Source organism: Rhinolophus sinicus, linkage group LG04, assembly GCF_036562045.2.
Source record: "Rhinolophus sinicus isolate RSC01 linkage group LG04, ASM3656204v1, whole genome shotgun sequence".
NCBI classification, from domain to species: Eukaryota; Metazoa; Chordata; class Mammalia; order Chiroptera; family Rhinolophidae; genus Rhinolophus; species Rhinolophus sinicus.
The window spans coordinates 184,326,558-184,345,673 of NC_133754.1; the positions used below are offsets into that span (position 1 = coordinate 184,326,558).

General features: G+C 57.1%; 1 protein-coding gene across 1 annotated transcript; it reads left to right on the plus strand.

Moving 5' to 3' along the window:
• The first annotated feature begins 4,027 nt into the window (after positions 1-4,027).
• PRDM12 (PR/SET domain 12) lies at positions 4,028-18,523 on the plus strand. Its single transcript, XM_074331185.1, has 5 exons — positions 4,028-4,492; positions 6,245-6,435; positions 7,846-8,001; positions 15,452-15,563; positions 16,876-18,523. The coding sequence occupies exons 1-5, from the start codon at positions 4,270-4,272 to the stop codon at positions 17,289-17,291; spliced, it is 1,098 nt and encodes a 365-aa protein (XP_074187286.1). The 5' UTR covers positions 4,028-4,269; the 3' UTR covers positions 17,292-18,523.
• Positions 18,524-19,116: the final 593 nt, after the last annotated feature.

The window sequence follows — 19,116 nt, forward strand, 5'->3', positions numbered from 1 at the left end:
CCGGGCGCGGGGCTGCAGGGGCCCCACTGCTGCCGCGGGCCTGGGGAGCAGGGGGTCGGGACGGGGCAGCACATTCTTCGCCTTTCCTTCCCCGGGCTCATTCCGCCGATCGATACCTGCGGGACCCACCCCCGCCGCTAATATCTTTTTAATGAGTTCGCGGGGCTTAGAGCGAGGGCGATCTGCCCTCCAGGGTGGATTTTCCCCCGGCAGATGTTTCGGGAGGAGGCGGCGCGAGGGGCCTCGGGGAGGGGCGGACAAATCTCCCTCGGAGGGGCGAGGGCAGAAGACTTTCTTCTAAAGTTCAAAAGAAAGACGGGCTTTCACTCGGCCCCCAAAAATGTATTTCCCGGCAGACAATGGGCTTCTTTCTGCACCTCGGAGGGCCGGCGGGGCGGGAGGAACGGGAACCCGGGTGCCTGAGCCCCGCCTGACCGACGTGCGCCCCCTTCCACGCGGGAGCCGAGAACTCGGCCTGCCCTCCGAATGCTCCACCGAAGCGCGCTGTCCGGAACTGGAGGGAACGAAAGTGCCCTGTGGGCTGGGCCACGGGGCGTGGGGAGCCCCTCGTCCTGTGACCCGAGCCTCACGGGTGCGGGCCCCCTGCCCCAACAGACGTGCACTGTTGCCTCGAGGGGAGGGAGGACAGCTCTCTGGGCCTGGGCTTCGGCCCTCGTTCTCTCCGCGCTCCACTCTGCGCGAGGCAACAAGTAGAAATCAGCCGGCGCCCGGCGGCCGGGAGACCCTGCGTCCCTCTTCATCTGCAGGGGCCGGCCACCCAGCCCGGTGCCCCCCTGCCCTCCCCACAACGTCCCCCAATCCGTGGGTCCGTCGGCCTGCTGCAGCCTCCCTCTCCACTCCCGTGGGCTCGGGGAGAAGGGGGAGCCAGGCCACGAGGATGACCTCCGAAGAGCCGCGGCCGATTGATTCGTTCCGCCCGGAGCCCAGACCGCGTGAATGGGGGCCGGGGCGGCGGCGGCGGCGCGGGGATAAAGATGTTCTCTCTGCAAAGGGGAGGAGGCGCGGGGCGGGGAGCGGGGCCATTCACTCCTGGCCCGGCCCCTCGGGAAGCAGCGCCGAAGAAAGGGGACCGGGGCCTATTCAAGCCCTACGAGCTGCCCACAATGGACCGATATACTGGGGGCCTCTCTATTAACGCCCATGAATATTAAAGAGATTGAGGAGCGGCGGCCCGCGGGCGCGAGGGCGGGGGGAGGCGGGGAGGGAAGGGGGACAGTGCCTGTGAGCTCAGGCTCCGCCGGGGCTAGCAGAGGGGGCTTCAGCACCCGCACACTGCGTGTCAGTTCCCGCAGAAAACAAGGTTCATCCGCGGAGAAACCCCGGAACGTGCAATGTTTTCCCTAGCGATCTCAGCGAGGGGAGAGGCAAGCACAGGGAATCTTGCTCCCCAATTCTAATGGGCCCTGAGACGGGAGCAGTTCCAATAGGTCCCCCTTTTCCTGGGGCGCGGTCCAGGTGGGTCTACTGCTAGACCAGAAGCACAAAATTTGAGTGAGCAGTGGAGCCGTGCAAGGACAGAGGGTGCATGAGCTGGGGGGCTGTTCTGGGCTCTGAGTCCACCCCGCCCCCGCACTGCGCCCCGGGGTTGTAGGTCTCTGGGAAAGGAATAGGGCTACCTGGCCTCGGTCACAGCCCTGGGTCCTCTCAGCTTCTGACCCCTAGCTGGGGTCAGGACCCAAATACTGCACCCCAGAGGCCTTTTCTTAGTGGGATGTGGCCTGGGAATTGGCAAAATCCTCGGGGCTTTCAGAGGAAAGTGACCTGATCCAAAGACAGACAAGGCGAGAAGAAACCTCATTTCACCAAGTCCAACCCAAACCATTGGACAGCCAGCGACACTACGGCTCAGAGAGGAGAAGGGGCGACCCAAGGCCGCACAACAGCCCTCATTGCACTTGGTTTCCCAGAGGCTCAGAGCTTGGCTGCAGGGCTTGGGAACTGAGCCCCGGCTCCTGGCAGTGCTCCCCCATGTAGTCTCTTCTGCCCTGGGCTCATTTTCTCCTCCACTGTCTTCCTAGAAGCCAAGGCCCAGGCGCCAGTCTGTGAGGCTCCCGTGCTCTGACTCCATCACCTTCCTTGGCTCAAACCAGAGCCAGTGTGACTCGCTGGAGGTGTCTGGAAGGGACTCTAACCCGCCGGCTGCGCTCTTACCTCCGCAGCGCTGCCCTCTGCTGGCATCGGCCTGAAGGTCACGCCTTCCGCCCGGTGTGGCCTCCTGGGTCATCATCCTCGAGAAGGCCCGGGGCCCTGGGTCTGAAAGCCAGCGGTTGCCCCCGTCCTAACTCTGCCTGGATGCAGACCCCGGAATGTCATGGGCCACAACCCAGCTTACAGAGGCCAGGGATCTATGGCTTCCAGGTGTGAGGCTGGCTTAGCAAAGGCTGGACCCCTGCGGTGGAGGGAGCTCTTTTCCAAGGGGTGTGAGGACAGTGACTCCTGTGGGAAGACCAGTCACCCTTCCTCTCCACCCAAGTGTCCACCTTGCGGAGAAGGCCTGGGGAACCGGCTCCCCCCCACCCCGTCCGAGAACCCAGGACCCCAACCCCTGCCCTGTGTCCAGAAAACCCGGTTCTGTTAATGGAACCTGAAATTTCAGGGCTAGAGGACGGGCTGAGGAGCTCAGCAGGTGGGGAAGTGTCCCCATGCCTCCCTGTCCCCCTCCAGTCTCTAGGGTTGGAGTCGGGGCTAACTCTGGGAGGTGGCAAAGCCTGCAGGAAGCAGTGGCCTTCTCGCCTTGGCTCCGGGCTCTGCAGTTCCCTGTGTCCAGATAGAGACTGAGAAAGACTGGGTGGGCCCTGCGGGTGCCTTGGAACCTCCGTGCAGAAAAGCTTCTGGTGGGATGGGGGGGCAGAGGAGCTAGGAGGAAGGGAGAGAAAAGGGAGGTCAGAAAAAAGAGGGCCAGGAGGCAAGAAGTGCGGGAATGCAGAGAGCTTCCCTTGGTGGCAACCGAGAGAAGGAGCCGGGAGGCTCGAGCTCTGAGCCGGCGCACGCACCGCAGCCTGGCTCGGGGCTACCTGCAGTTTCGGAAGGCGTCGCTCTGGGGCACGGCTGCTCTCCCTCAGGATGGTCCGGGCACCCCTTTTTATCCCTCCTGTATCCGGCAGGAAAGCCTTCTCTGAGCAACCAGGGGCTAATTCGGATTTCAGTCTGCTCTTCCCGACCCCTACCTAACCCACTCAGAGCCAGGAACTGATTGCCCACGAAGCGGTGGCAGGCCTGGCCCAGCCCCGACGGCGGCCGCAGTCCCGCCCCACAGCCCTCGCGGTCCTGGGGTGGGTTTCACACCCGGCAGGAAGCGGGCGAGCAGGGCGGTTGGAACGGCCCGTTTGAAGCGAAGCGCCGGCTTCCGCAACGCCATTTGCGGAGGAGATGAGCGCGGCCCGCGCGGGGCCTGAGGGTGCTAGAGGGACAACCACAGTCCGGCTCTGGGAGCCCCGGAGAGTCCAGGGCCTGCCCAGGGAAAGGAGCTTTGGGACGGTCCGGGACAGGCTGAGGAGCGCAGATCCGGCCTGGGACAGTAGGTGAGCGGGGGCCTGGGGGCCGAGGCCAGCGTCTTCTCCTGCCCAGTCCGTCCCTGGAGTCCGAGCGAGCCTCGCTGCGCCCCCTCCCCTGCCCCCTCCCCTCCTCTCCTCGCCGCGGGCTGAGCCTCCCTCCCTGCCTTGCGCTTCCCACGGGGAGAGGAGGAGGAAGAGGAAGGGGGGGAGGAAGGGCCGGTAGGGGCGGGAGGAGGGAAGGGGGGCTCTGGTGGCTCAGGCTCCTGGAGCCCGGCTGGGTACAACAAGTCTGTCCTCCGACGTCAGGGCGTCATTAATAACCAATTAGGAGGGTCACTGAGGCTCCTATAAAAGCGCTGAGATTTTGCCAAGGGGAAGACCGTCCGGGCTGGGTGTGCGACAGGCAAGCGCGCGTCCGAGAGCCCCTTGTGGCCGCAGTTTCTCTGCAGCCACCCACCTCCCACCCACCCCGCACCCCCGCACCCGCACCCGCCTCCACCTCCAGCCCCTTCTCTGCCGCCCTCCGCGCTGCCTCTGCCATCTCTGCTGCCTTTTCCATCTCTCTTCCTCTGCGCCTCGCTCCCCCTCGATCACTTTCCTCCCACTCCCTCCTGCATCCTGGTCCTCCCCCTCTCCTCTTCCTTTTCCTCCATCACAGCCCTCTTCTCTCGCTCCTCTGCTCCCCTGTCTCCCGCCACATCCCCACGTCTGCCCGGCCGTCCGTCCCCCGGCGCCGGCGAGCCCCGGGCCGCCCATGATGGGCTCCGTGCTCCCGGCTGAAGCCCTGGTGCTCAAGACCGGGCTGAAGGCGCCAGGGCTGGCGCTGGCCGAGGTCATCACCTCCGACATCCTGCACAGCTTCCTGTACGGGCGCTGGCGCAACGTGCTGGGTGAGCAGCTCTTCGAGGACAAGAACCACCACGCCAGCCCCAAAACAGCCTTCACCGCCGAGGTCCTGGCTCAGTCCTTCTCTGGCGGTGAGTTGTGCCGTCGAGGCCGGTCGCGTCCATTCCTCCCGGCGGCCCTTAATTCCCTGCCCGGGGGATGCTCCCACCACAGCGGGGACACGGGGCGCTGAAGCTGGTCGTGCGCCAGCCTGGGCGTTCTAGATGCCCTGTGTGCCTCAGTTTCCCGTAAGCCGAATCAGGACCGGGTGGAGCACAGCTCTGCACCCCGCGGCTTGGAGAAGGATCGCGGTGCCCAGGGCGCCGGCTCACAGAACCCGCGCTGCCCTGCCCGCCCCTCACCTCTTTGAGCAGGCCGGTTCCGGCATTTAAAGCCTTACTAGGCGTGTAATAGCAGTTGACTCAAAAAGAAGGGGTTTTAAATTCATTTAGTTAACTTGGGCTTGACCCGCGAAAGTTCCCACTTAAACCAAGAACTTTAAAAGGCAGCGGGGGCTGGAGAGGGGGTGGAGGGCGGGCAGGCGGGAGAGAAAGCCTCGGAGAGAGTGAGGGAGAGAAAGAGCAAAAAAAGTTTCTTTTCTTTAAGATGTCTCAAGTTCTTATTCCTCATTCATCAACCAGCAAACAATATCTTTCCCCCGGCACTGGCATCTCTGCGCGTCGTCCTCTCTTCCCCCTTTTCGATTTCTGTTCCTCTCTTAATTTACCGTGCAGACTAATTCCACTTCCATTCACGCTATGTCAACCATCTAATCCCCCCTTTTTGTAAGGGGAATTCCTCGGCCCCTTTTAAACAAGTCCCCTCCGCATTGAGCTACAATTTACTGCTACAGCATTCTTCCAGGGCTAATGAATTTAGAATTAGCAATTTCTTTCGAATGGAGCCGAATGAATGCGATCACTTTAACAGCGTGACAAATTGCCAGCCTCTCCGCAATGGACACCGTTTAACCCCCCCTTTCAGCTGGCCCGCTCGCAGGGTATTTTCCCAGGTAGCTTAGAGGGGAACCTTGTAAGACATGGAGGCCGCCCCTGTGCGCCTCACCGCTCCCACCCCAGCTGCCAGGTCCAACAGGGGGACCCCCAGGGGTTCTGGGCTGCTTCCGTTCTTCCCTGCCCAGAGAGGCGACTTCAGGACTTGCCTGGGTCCCGGCACCGCCCTTCATGGCACCCGGATCCTGGGTGCACAGAGGGGCCCAGACACGCCTGTGGTCACACAGAGAGCTCAGAATCTGGCCCAGTGCTGCTCGGGTTGCTTTTGAGCCTCCGTGGCGTCGCAGTCCCAGGTCTGTTCCCAGCACTGCCAACCTGCCCCTGGAGCGGGGCGTTCAGCACCCCAAAAGGAGTCAGAGCCCCTGACGGTGTCCAGGGTCCTTCGATGGTGCCCTGTGCTTCCTGCCGGGATGCGCAGTGAGCTCCGCGAGTGACCAACAGAAGACCCCAGGACAGGATTGGACCGGGTGTCGGTTTGGTCATCACCTCCTCGTGGGAGCTGGCCTAAGTTTACCCATTTGTAAAACTACTCACTGTGGTTAGGTCAGTAGTTCTTAAACTTTTCTGTGGTGGAAGGCAGGAGAAATTGTGGGTGCTTTGAGAATTCGTGGAAAAACTGAAGAAAAAAAAAGAACTCCTACAAATGATACCCCCAAAGCACCGGGTTACAAACAGAACCCTGGTGACTGAGCCTCCATACCCTCCACTCCCCCACAAACACCCGGAGTGACTTCTGCGGAGTCACTCTGGGGCGGGCTTGGGATTGGTGGGCCGGGCAGGATGGGCTGGGTCCTCAGGCTCTGACCCAGTGCCCCCGCCCCACGGCCACAGAGGTGCAGAAGCTCTCCAGCCTGGTGCTGCCGGCCGAGGTGATTATCGCGCAGAGTTCCATCCCCGGCGAGGGCCTCGGCATCTTCTCCAAGACGTGGATCAAGGCGGGCACCGAGATGGGCCCTTTCACTGGCCGAGTCATCGCCCCGGAACATGTAGACATCTGCAAGAACAACAACCTCATGTGGGAGGTAGGCCAGGGTGGGGGGGGCACGGGTGGGGCCTGGCTTCCTCCTGCTGCTGCTCCACTTCCACTTCTGCCCTTGCTGGCAGCTTTGGCCACTCTGGCCCTGCCGCTCCCCAAGGCAGGACCCTGTGCTGCTGGATCCCTGGAGGTTCCTTCCCAACTTGCCCCAACACTCTCCCCCAAAGGCTTCATTCAGAAAACGGATCCTCTTTCCTCTGGCCAACTAGGAAGCACGACTTTTGTTGGTTTCATTTCACAGAGAAGGGCACTGAGATCCAGAGAGGCCGTGCCGCTTGCCCAGGGTCCCACAAGTGCTGGGAGCCGTCTCCCAGCCACCTGCATTCTTTCCCACATTCCTGAAGCAACATGGAAAGCCCCTCAAAGCCAGCCCTGGTCTGGGAATGGGGTGGCTGGAATGGAGAACCCAGAGGGTCTGTGCCTTTTGGGAGTCCACTTCACCTTGACAGGACAATGACATTGGAAATGCTCATTGACGGACTGGCACCAAGTCAGCTTTCTGAGTTGGGGCCTGCATTCCTCCAGAATATCTCAGCAGCCCCATGAGTTATTACGCCCATTTTACAGCAGGGAATTGAAGCTCAGAGAGGCTTCCATCCCAGGCCTTTTGATCTTCCTTCCCCCAAACAGTGCCAGATGCCACGGAGGACCCCCCTTAGGACAAAGCCACTCTCAAAGCACTTCCTCCTTTTGGGGCTTGCACCTGGCAGAGGCCAAACTAGGGTACCGTCTCCCTAATCTCTTTTTCCCTCTGCTCAGAAGGCTCCCACCACGGCTCCCATTTGGCAGACACTGGAGGAGCTTAATATGACCAATACTGCACCTGGTCACAGGAATGGGAGGCAGGGAACAGGCGGGTGGCCCAGAGACCGCTCCTAACCTCATCCCCTCCCTCCCTGGAGGTCTGGGCCAGTGGTTACTTTCTCCACTTGTTGCTGGGTTAGGAAGTTGGGGTCCAGTTTGACCTATGAATATCCTTGGCAGCGCCCAGGAAGGGGCTTGAACCAAGCCAGGTGCCACAGTGAGCCAGCCTTATGTCTCCAGGTTCCTGTGTCCCGTCTGTATCTGGCCAGGCAACTCCCCAGAGAGCTATCTGGATGCCTTTTTGTCTGGTCAGTGATCCCTCGGAGCCCCTTTTCTTCTGGGGGTGGGGAGGACATGACTCCCTGTTGGCCGCGTCTAGCCGGCTGGCCTCAGGCAAGCCACTGTGCCGCTCTGGGCCTCCTTTCCCTCAGCTGGAAAGCCGAGATGATCAGCGCTGTGGCCACTTCCTGGGGCTGTCGTGAGGATAGAGCGAGTGTACGTGGATGTGCCCGGCATGGGACCTGGGCCAGGCCCCAGGTGGCACACCTGACAAAGCCCTGCCTCACCTGGTCCCTGATTCACCCGCACCCAGGTGTTCAATGAGGATGGCACAGTGCGCTACTTTATTGATGCCAGCCAGGAGGACCACCGAAGCTGGATGACCTATATCAAGTGTGCACGTAACGAGCAGGAGCAGAACCTGGAGGTCGTCCAGATTGGCACCAGCATCTTCTACAAGGCCATCGAGGTGAGTGTGGGCGCTGTTGTGTAGGGGGCAGTGGGGGCCGCTGCATCCGGGCACTGGGCTGGGAGGAGGCACATTGACACCAGCCCAGCTGGCCCTGCCCGGGCTGCGGGGCTGAGGCCCATGCATCGTGGTCTTCAGGAGCGTGGCCTCTGGGAAGGCTTTCTGCTGTAGATCAGGAAGGACAGAACTTTTGACTTTATGCCACTGTCAGTGTCGTGAGCCTCTCAGCAGTGAGATCCCTGGGCACCTGCTGAGGCTGTCCTGGGCTTCGGAGGCTATGGAGGTACCGAGGAGAAGACACCGGCAGGCAGCCCAGGGAACACATTTGAGTGGGAGACGGGGCGTTGTGTCTGCACCATTTTAGCTGTGCATTGTCCCTCCTTCCGCACACGTGGGGCACCGCTGACATGTGGACCATGGTTCTAGTCTGTTTTCACATCCTGGTCGCTCATGGTGTCAGGTTTCTCCTAGAGGGTGTATATGCATTATCCTATTTAATCCCCACGCATGTAATCCACGAGGGAGTGTCCTGCCCTTAGCTACAGTTTACAGACAAGGAAACTCAGCCTTGGTGGCAGGCAGACTCAGGAGGTCCCACGTGGCATCGGGAGCAATGTGAACACTAACGCCATGCTGGGTGAAGCTTCTCAGAGAAGAGAGAAAGGGAGAGAGAGCAGGCAGATAACTATCATGGAGGACGGGAGAAGGAGGTGTTTCGGCAGGGGTGGCGGTGCTTGGGCAGAGGCACAGGCTCGCTGTTTGGGGAGGAGCTGATGGGAGCTGAAGTGGTAGCCAAGGAGGGGCTACCCTGTTGGGACCTCCCCTGACAGGGTCCCTTCCCTGACAGCAGGAAATTTGCTTAGCGTCTGGCCCAGGAGGAGGCAAGCTGCCTGCCGCCTCCCCATGGCAGGTTGTTGGTGAGCGCACTGCAAGGATGGTGGGGCTCTTCTCCCCACACTTGTCTGGACCTCATGCACCGCTTACTGGTGGGGAGCAGCGCAGTGCCTCTTGGGGTGGGGCTGGGCTTGGCTGAGTTTTTCAGGTGGTCTGAAGGAGCCTCCTGAGAGTCGGAGAACGACTTCCTTTTAGTCCATGCTCCATTTTCTCCCTGCGACTCAGAACCCCAAATCTTTCCAAAGCCCCGAGGGCACAGAGCCTGGTGGCTTCTGGGGCTGAGGTCCTGTTGTCCCTGAATAACCAGGCCCCAGGGACTCTCCTAGGAATGAGCCCCAGAATGGCCTTTGCCTGGGTCCTGGTGTGGCCAGCTTGGGGCCAGGGAGCACGGGGACCCTGGGAGGACCAGGAAGTGGAGGGTAAGGAAACGTAGGCATTTCTGGATTGGGGTTCCAGGGAGGAAGTACAGCTTGAGGCAATTTGATGGTAGGACTGAAGGTGGCTCAGGCTCAGGACAGAGATGGTTCCTGTGATCTAGCTGGGCCGTCAGCCTGTAGGAGCAAGGGTTCCCCACCCGACATCCTGGCATCAGCCTCAGGTGTGGCTGAAGCCCGTCTCTAACAGAGTGCATCCTCCCGGAGCCTCGGCCCTTCTCACCGTCTCGCACACATCCTCACATGTGTATGCTGCTGCCCAGCCTTCCTGATAGAGACGAGCCAGCTGGGGGCCACACACTCACACCATCCGTCCTCTGTCCCCCGCTGGCGCACACACAGGAGACAGACTAGGAATGCCTGCATGATTCTAGCAGGAGGGCTCCCGGCTGAGGCACACGCGGGACTGAGTCTCACCTCACTGCGCACCATCTCTCATCACGCGCTCATCATGCTGGCTGAAAGCTGAATAGTGTCAGGAAACAGTAATAGACATTTGGACAGAAATTCAGACTCAGAGGGCAAGGTGGCCGAAGAGGACCTCCAAGGAGGGACCTGGGTTTATAAGATTTTTTTTTTAATTTTTAAACTTTTATTTATTTTTAAGTATGTATTTCCAGGACCCATCAGCTCCAAGTCAAGTAGTTGTTTCAATCTAGTTGTGGAGGGCGCAGCTCACAGTGGCCCATGCGGGGATCGAACCGGCAACCCTGGTGTTAGGAGCATCGTGCTCTAACCAACTGAGCTAACCGGCCACCCCATAAGATTTTTAAAAAGTCATCTATTTTGGATCAGGAATTTAAGTTGATAAGAGAAGATGGGGGGAAGAAATTTTATCATATATTGATAGGTAGACAGCACCAATTTGGCCATTAATGTTTTTACAGAGTTAGCAAGCCTGCAGAGAAAGGAGTATGTGAGAGAGAGACAAAGAAACACAAAATATCACCCATTTTATTTTTAATAAGTGAGTTGGGCACTTTTTTTTTGTAGTGGCAATTTTCTCAAACTGTGGCAATGTCACATTCCACCTACTAGACTAAATGTGTTGACCTGTGTGGCCACCATGCCGCAGGGCTGAGGCCAGAGCTCACGAGGCCCTTCTAGTTTTGGCCAGAAGAAATTGCTGCCCCCAGGCCACCCCCAAGATGCCTCTGGAATACATCGGTCTGTTGTATGCGTGTGGGAGAGTTAGTCAAGGAGAGGGGCCGTGGCGTGACCTGTTGTTTTAATCTTCCTGTCACTTTCAGAACTATTTATATTTCATAACAGTAACCCATTATTTGCCGAAAACATGGGAACGTCTTTACTAGATAAGTGAAATATACTATTGCTGTTCCCACAATGACAAAATGACAGCCCTGCAAACGGAGACAGGGGCAGTGGGGTTCTCAAGGCCAGCCCATCAGTGGACAATCCCCAGGCCAGACTGTCATCCCTGGGCACCCTCCCTGCTTACTCTAGTCAGGAAGAATTTACTACAACCTCGGGTGCCTAAAACGACACTTCTAGCAAGTGGGCGCAGAAGGTTGAATGAATAATTCTTTCTGCAGGTGATGGGGGCTGGTTGGAAAGGGGAACACATAGACCCAGTTCTCCCAAGAAAACAAAAGCACCTCCCCAGGAGGCAAGACGTTTGACTCCAAAACTCAGCACAAGAAAAGGGATGTAGGAATAAGTCATGAAAGTTTTGGCTTTGGGAACGGGGAGGAAAATTCCCAGTCTTTCCCCTCTTTATTTTTTAGGAAAGTACTGTGCCCTGCAATGTGGGCTTTTGCTTTTCGCTGCTTTCCTTCTCGTTTCAGGCAGTTGAGGTCTTTTTTTTTTTTTTTTTTCTTGGAGTCCGTAGCACTCGCTCTCCTTTTCTTGGCTCTGTGAGGACAAGCACATTTTCCTTTGACCTTGCTCATCAGAGGATGCAATTAAAATGCTCTGCTTATTAATAACACTGCCTTCAGGGAGCGTTTACCAGGTGAGCACCTGCTGAGGGTCTTAGCAACTTTTTAGAATTAGAATCCTCTCGGCCCTGTGAGGTGCTCTCTCTCTCTCCGCATTTTCATGACCCTGAAACTAGGGTTCAGGGAGATCCTGGGAGGTTGCTGAGCTGTGATTTGAATCCAGGCCTGTGTAACCCCATGGTCGCCGAGCCGTGGGGCCTCCCTGGCCAATATCTATTTGCTGGAACTCTATTAATTGGTGTGTCGGGACATCTGTGGTACAGTGGAAATTGATATTTGTCCAGATGACTCAGATCTTTCTATACTACGGCTTCTGTACCGCCAAGGGACAGGGAGGGCAGCAGAGCCTCCTGGGGGCATGTTCAATAGTGTGACGGGAATTTAGACTAGGAAAACAAGTTCAAAACCCCATCATTTCAATTTATAATAGAAATTCAGAAATGGGGCAGGACAAAACTTGTGGGCTGGTAGGGAAGGTAAAGATGCCTGAGTTCAGAGTTGATGTAATTTGCCAACGAAAGACTTGGGTCCTGATATTCCCCCCGAATCGTGGTGATGTGGATTTTAGGGTACGGGACTCAGTTTCTTTGGGAATTGCTTGGTTTACTGCATGTCCTGAGTCAGTCCCTGCTCTCCAGAAAAGTGAATGGACAGCTGATTCTGATTCTCTGAGCTGCAGTGGAGAGCCCTGGCCGGACCAGGCTGGAGTGTTGGCCGTAAAAAGTAGCGCTAGTGGGGCTGTAAAGAGACAGGCCTGCAGGGGCTGGGGCCGGTTTCTGCTCTTAGGCGGTGGGGCTGGTGGGACCCTGGGGGCCTCCAGATAATAGTTCCAGGATCTGAGGGAGCAGGCTGCCTATTCTCCCCCAGCCTCCCGGTCCTGTTCCCCAGGTGGTTGCATGAGGGGTGCCCCGGAGCAGGCAGAAACCAGAGTTCTGGGTCAGTGGCTGCCACTGGCTTCCCAGGGTTTTGAAGGGCAGAGAGACTCCAATTCGCAGCCTCTGTGCGGTGATGCTGCTTTCCCAGGTGCTGCCTTGAAAGCTGGTAGCTTCTCACTGTCTGAGGATATGTGTCATTCTCAATTCCAGTAGGTTCTTCTTAATAGATTTCCTCTTTAAAAAATATTTTTTATAAAAGTGACGTGCTCATTATTTTTTAAAAAATCAGATGCATCATGTAGAAAATGGAAGTCACTCTGCCGTCATGTTGCTCCCCACGAACCTTAAATCAACAGTTTTAATAGTCTCAAAATGACAAACCCTCTTGGGGAAAGACACGCAGAAAACCAGCCACCGTGGCTGGGTATCCAGAGTGGGAGAGAGTTACTTTTCATTACACATGCTTTTATTTACATATTCACATTTTTGTCCATGTGTCCGCATCACTTTTATTTTTTTATTTAATTAGTAAAATTAATTTTAGTCCATATCAAAAAATGTTAGTAAATAAATGACTCACCATTATATTGAAACAGTCAATCCTGATGCTCTTAGTTAAAAAAGAATATTCCCAGTCAGCATTTTGAAGAGCAATATTCAGATTCTGTGCAGTCCCACACATCCTTGGCCTCTCATTCATCATCCCCAGTTTTGTTGTTGTTATACGTATTTTATATTTAATGATGATTGTTACTGTCAATTAAAATTAAAAGGCCGGTGTTGACTCAGGTATTTGAATTCCCAGACCTCGCATCTGGAGGTGAAGAGGCAGCTCAGGGTAATGTCAGCCGCGGGTTTGCTGACTCCGCATCTGTGCTCTCCAGGGGGAGATGGGATTGGGAAGCTGTGGCCTCCGTGTGGGGCTGGTGTCTTTGGGACATGCTGGCTCTTGTCGGACAGTGAAGGCAGCGCTGCCGGTCACTTTGGGCTTTCCCGGTGCCAGCAGCCCCACGCCACACTGCAGGCTCTGTGGGCTGCCTGCGGGGCTCGATGCAGCAGCGATGGCCGCCAGCTTCTCTGAGAGGTTAGCGAGCGGGGGAAAATCCTAACAAGCTCTTCTGTGTATCAGTCCTGCAAAGAGCTCTGTGTGCTTGGTTCCACTGAACCCCGACAGGCACCCAGTGAGGGGGGCCAGAGAAATGGTGCTGTCCCTCCTTTCTGGTTGAGGAAACGGATCCCAGGGCCATGAGACAACTTGCCCATATGCTCAGCAGGTGGGCAGTCTGAGTGGGCGCCAGCATGGCCTGAGCTGGAACCCTCTGCAGTACTGTCTCCTGAAGGGAGGGGCACGTTCAGACTGTCTGATGGGCTGGTTGCTTTAGAACCATGATAGATGAAGTCTGGTTTCATCTGAGAATTGAAGCCAGGGGTTGGGCCAATGTTGGAGGTGACTTACAATCAGAGTCTTAGAGTTGGGGGACCTCGGGGACTTCCAAACCCCTCATTTGAGGCAAGTGACTTGCCTAAGTTCACCCAGAGACCCAGTGGCGGAGGACCCATTTGCACTGTCTCTCGGAGAGTGGCTTGCTTCCTGATGAATTTATCTGAACTATTTTAGTTCCATCTGCTTTTTTCTAAGGGGCTCACGAAACCTCTTGCCTCATTGCCCCTTTTCCAGAAGGGCCTCCAGCTCTGACCTGCTGCCCTCCGGGACAGTGGCCAGGACAGTGAATGACCAGAGACGCCTCGAGGGCTTTCACTGTGGTGCCGGCTTTCTTTGAGGCACTGCCTAATTTTCCTTGGGTTCAGAGACTGCGCTTGGTTTTCCCTATTCAAGCTGTCAGTCTGAGCTGGCGCAGCGCCCTCTGCCTGGCTTCTCATCACTCCCTGACCCTGGGGCTTGATGTGATGCCCCGTGGACTGTGTGGCTTGTGGAGACGGGGCACGGTGACCTCTGGTTGAGGAGGATCTCGGTCATGTAGGCCCCCTCGCTCGTTCCTGTTCCCACCCTGCGTCTCCTTTCAGGGAGCTGAGCTGGCTCTGACCAGAGGAAGAAAGGTGTGGTGAACAGAAGTTTCTGAGTATGGTGGGGGTCGGGGGCCAGAACTAGATGGAAGGGGCGGAGCCTCTCTGACCCCGGAGACCAAAGGAAGGTCCTGTGCTGGTGGGATTTCAGACACCCCTAGATGGAACCCCATGTGATCTTTTGTGCTTCACTAAAGGAGGATCCACCAGGAAAACAAACCAGCTGCTGCCCGTGGGTGTCCAGCTTTCTTTCTCTGGGCAGATCAGAGTGACCCCCAGGATGGGTGCCAAAGCCAGCTCTTGTGGGGTCCAGGCCTCGGGAGGGTGATGGGCTGTCCCCTCTCTCATTTACTCTAGCTTGCTGGGGCCTGAGGGTTCCCCACTTGGCAGGGCTAACTGGCTTTCACCAAAGGCCTAGGGAGCCCTTTGGGGTTCCCAGGGTGTGGAATATAGTCAGCCCCACCTCAGGAGCAGGCCTTCCTCAGGCCCCCTGGATCATCATTGCAAATCCTCCTTCCCGACGGCCTTCGCCATTTTCCTGGGGCGGGTCCTCCCCTGGGAGCAGAGCCCTGTCACCATTTGTGGAGCGCTCTGCCAGAAACCTCGGACATAGCAAAATGGATTCTTAAGGCTGCATGCCCCGGTATTTCTGAGGTGGAGGCATTCATCAACCTGAGTGCTCCTTTCTAGCACTTTCCACGTGCATGGGTCATGCCGAGAGCCCTGTGATGGGAGAGCAGTACGTGTGATGTGGTGTCGCCTTGTGGGTGCTTTGGATGAGAGCTGTTTTCAAAACATTATCAGGCAGGGTGCAACCAAGTACCATACGGTGCCCATGCTCCTTGGGAGCAGCCTCAGGGCTGGCTGACGCTCGTACCCCTCGGTAAGAAATGAGTTTTCTAGCTTTTGGTCTCCTGTTACTCCTGCTTGTTGCAAGGCTTCTGTTCCGTTGTTGCAGCTTGGGAGCACTTGCATGGCCAGGAGGCAGCTCTGTTCCCAGCAGCAGAGCGAGGACGGAGATGGCAAGAATCCTGGGCAGGGAGAGGGGACCAGAGCATCTCCTGTGATTACGCAGCTTGGCCGGCTTGGCGGAAACGGACCCAAGGTGGCTTTCCCAGGGCTGAGATGGGAGCCACATCTCCACGGCAGGCACCAGGACAGCCACCTCCTGGCTGTGAGGGGATGTGCCCAGAGCCCTACCTCTTACCCCAGCCCACCCCCACCCTGCTGCCTCCCTGACCTCCCGTCTCCTCCTTCCTTGCAGATGGTCCCTCCAGACCAGGAGCTGCTGGTGTGGTACGGGAACTCGCACAACACCTTCCTGGGCATCCCCGGCGTGCCTGGGCTGGAGGAGGAGCAGAAAAAGAACAAGCATGGTAGGTATTCTCCATGGGGCCATGAGGACAAAGGACCCATGGAACCCAGTGTGTAGGTGGTGGGGGAGCAGGAAGGCTCTTGGCCTCCAGGGACCCTGGCTCAACCTCCAGCACCACTGAGCACATGGAACCTTCTACTGATGCCTTTGGAGCCACCACTGTAGTCCAGGAATGGGTGGAAGGCAGTTCTCCTGTTTTCTGGCCAGAACAGACTAGGGGCAAATGGTGGTGGTACATCCGAGAGGCAGGATGAGCAAGGGGCCAGGCTGTGGGAGCCGGGATTGAGTTCCAGGCCTGCTGGGCAATCTTGAGAATGGCTCCGTGACTCAGTTTCCCTATTTTTAAGGGAAAGAGGTTGGGTAAGATGATCTCTAAACTCCCTTCCAGTTCTGACACTCTGCCTTCCCCTGCCCTGTCTCTGGTGCCTGGCCTGGCACAGAGTAGGCGCTCAGTGTAAACCTTGCCAGCATGTGTATTGGGGGGACGCTGATCATGCCAGAGATCATTTGCTTAGGACCTATTTTGTGCCAGGTATTGGGCTAAACCTTGTACGGGAATCGCCCCACTTGGGTCCTGGGAAAACCCTTCTGAAATTTAATTACCCTTAATTTTAGAGGATGGACTTGAGGTTCATGGATTATTGCTTACAGAGCCTTGCTTTGCAGCCGATGTTTACAATCAGTAATTTATCGATCCTTACAGCAGGCTTATGGAGGTGATGCTATTATTACCTCCATTTCAGGGGTGAAGAAGGTGAGGTGCAGTTCCTTGATCCGCAGTAGGCACTCAGTAAATATTTGTGGGATGAATAAATGAAAGAAGTTTTCTGATGGGGGAGAGGTTATAATAGTTCTACTTATGGAAGGCTGCTATGAAGCAGGCACTAACCATCCATGGGCTAAGGCAGGCGAAGTGTTCAGCACACAGTAACCTTCAATAGATGTCAGCTTTGTGTGATCATCTCCAGTAGTCCTGTAGAGTCCCTTGAGGTCGTAGTAGCTCCCATTTTACAGATGAGAAAGTTGAGGTTTAGTGAGGCTAAGTCTCTAAGTCTCCGAGGTCTCACATCATCGTCTGGAGTCCAGCCAGGGCCCTTGCTGCCGTTCCCATCACCCAGTCAGCGCCCCGCATCAGTTGCCTGGGAACCATCCATTGATCAGAGGCGGATGGGACCCTCGGAGGATCGCATGGGGTGGGGGGATGCCGGGGTGCCAGGCAACAGCAGCATGATTCTAACAGGGCTGCTCTCTCTCCCACCTTCCTGCCTACCCTTCGCCCCACTCTCCGTCCTCCGTCCCGCCCTCGTGGCCAGAGGACTTCCACCCCACAGACTCCGCGGCGGGTCCTGCGGGCCGCATGCGCTGCGTCATATGCCACCGTGGTTTCAACTCGCGCAGCAACCTGCGCTCGCACATGCGCATCCATACGCTGGACAAGCCCTTCGTGTGCCGCTTCTGCAACCGCCGCTTCAGCCAGTCATCCACGCTGCGCAACCACGTGCGCCTGCACACGGGTGAGCGCCCCTACAAGTGCCAAGTGTGCCAGAGCGCCTACTCGCAGCTGGCCGGCCTGCGCGCCCACCAGAAGAGCGCGCGCCACCGGCCTCCCAGCGCCGCGCTGCAGGCGCACTCGCCCGCACTGCCCGCGCCGCACGCACACGCACCCGCGCTCGCCGCCGCCGCCGCCGCCGCTGCCGCCGCGCACCACCTGCCGGCCATGGTGCTGTGAGTGCGGCGCCTGCCGAGCGCCTGTGCCCGCGTGCGACCCCGCCTCCCTGTCCTCAGCGCCGTGGTTCCTGGCCGCGCTCTCTTCGGATTAGACCTCAGGGCCGCGCGCGCCCCAGGAGTGACCCCCAGGCGTATACTCTTTGCCCAATTTCGCAGATGAGGACACTAGGAATGACGTTTTCTTTCCCGGGCCACCCAGATGGTTGCAGTTGCTCGCCTCTTTTTGGGGTCCCCTTAACCAGCCTAATCTCCGAGTCCCCCTCCTGCTGTCGAGATGGCCGCCCAAGTTGGCATTCCCCTTGGGGGCGGCAGGGCAGGGGACTGAAAGTCTCAGCACCCTCAACTGCGAAGGAGACTGCTCCCTCCCTCACGGAGAGCTGCGCGTTGGGAATGGAGGGAGGGCGACCTCGTTGCCCCCGGTGGCTTGGCGCGCGCCCATCTGTCTCCTCCTCTGTCTTTGGAACTGGTGTCCTGCACAGACACGAACTTCGGGGCTGACGGGCTCTGGGGCAGCCTGAAGAGGCCCGGAAAAACCTGTGCTGCCTTGTGGGGAGGGGCGTGGGGCTTCTCTCCTTCAGGCCACCTTCCTCCCCCCTCCCAACCCGGCTCCCTGCGGATGCTTGAGGCAGTTGAGAGTGAAGGCAAAACGGGAATCCACTGTGGGACCCCAGGCAAGGCCTTGCCCCTCTTTGGGTCTCAGTTTTCCCTTTCCCCATCTGCAAAAGAGAGAATTGGACCTAGGCCTCCTCCCCTTGGGCTCTGCTCTGACATCATGCTTGGGAAGGGTAAATTTCCCTGCGTGTCCACACCACGCTCCAGCAAGAGGAGGGCCAGACTGGCTTGTCTGCCGGGAAAGCACTTCCGGGCTGTGAGCGATTGGGGGGTGGGGCGTTCCGCCCTGCTCTCCTACGTTCTCCCTGCTCCTTTCCAAGTTTCTCCACGCTCCAGCCCTGGGCGCCCTCTGGTGTCATCTCTCCCACCTTGCAGTTCCGTAGGGCGTTTTGTAAGCTAAAGAAACTATAATAATATTAAAAGTATAAAATGTATAGAGTTTTCAAGAAACTGTGTTCTGCTTCCAAAAAATGGTCACTTTAACTTTGTAAATATTTATCTAAAATGATATTTACAAAACTGTGATATATATTATTTGATTATATATGTATAACTGTAAATACATTTGTACCTTTCTTGTATTCTAAAATAAAAATTACTTGGACCATTTATCACTTAGAATCTGAATGGGTCGACACTTTTGTCTCTATGGAAAGGAAACGTGGGAAGTGCCTAGGAGCCGGAGAGGGGGCGGGAGGGATTGTTACGCTTACTGGTTGTGCCATCTGTAAGGACAGTTCTTTCTGTCACAACGTGGGTGTCAGCTCCCAAAGAGATGGCCACGGAGCAAAGCAACCAGAAACCTCGGAAGAGGCTGGGCTGATTCCTTTTGCTTTCTAGCTGACTCTCTAATATCAGCATCCCTCTTTGTCACAGCACCCCCCAAATTTTTACTTACTTTTTTTCTCATTTCCATGGGCAGCTTGAAGGAATTCAAGCAGCCAGTGGGGACAGGATAAGATGGCCACCATGTGCCCTTAGAATTTCCAATGCCTAGAATTTCTAAATGCTCTGGGCACCCATTTTAGACCTTCCTTGAGGAGGATCAAAGAGCAGTGGGGCCATCAGTGCAGGCCCTGGCTCCTCCCTCCAGGAGGCGGTGTCACACTGGGGAGTGTGGATTCACACCTGTGCTCCAGCACATGCTGGCCTTGAGGGTGTCCCCCATCCAGCCCACTGGCGACCTCAGGCACACCTGTCCCTCCATCCTCACC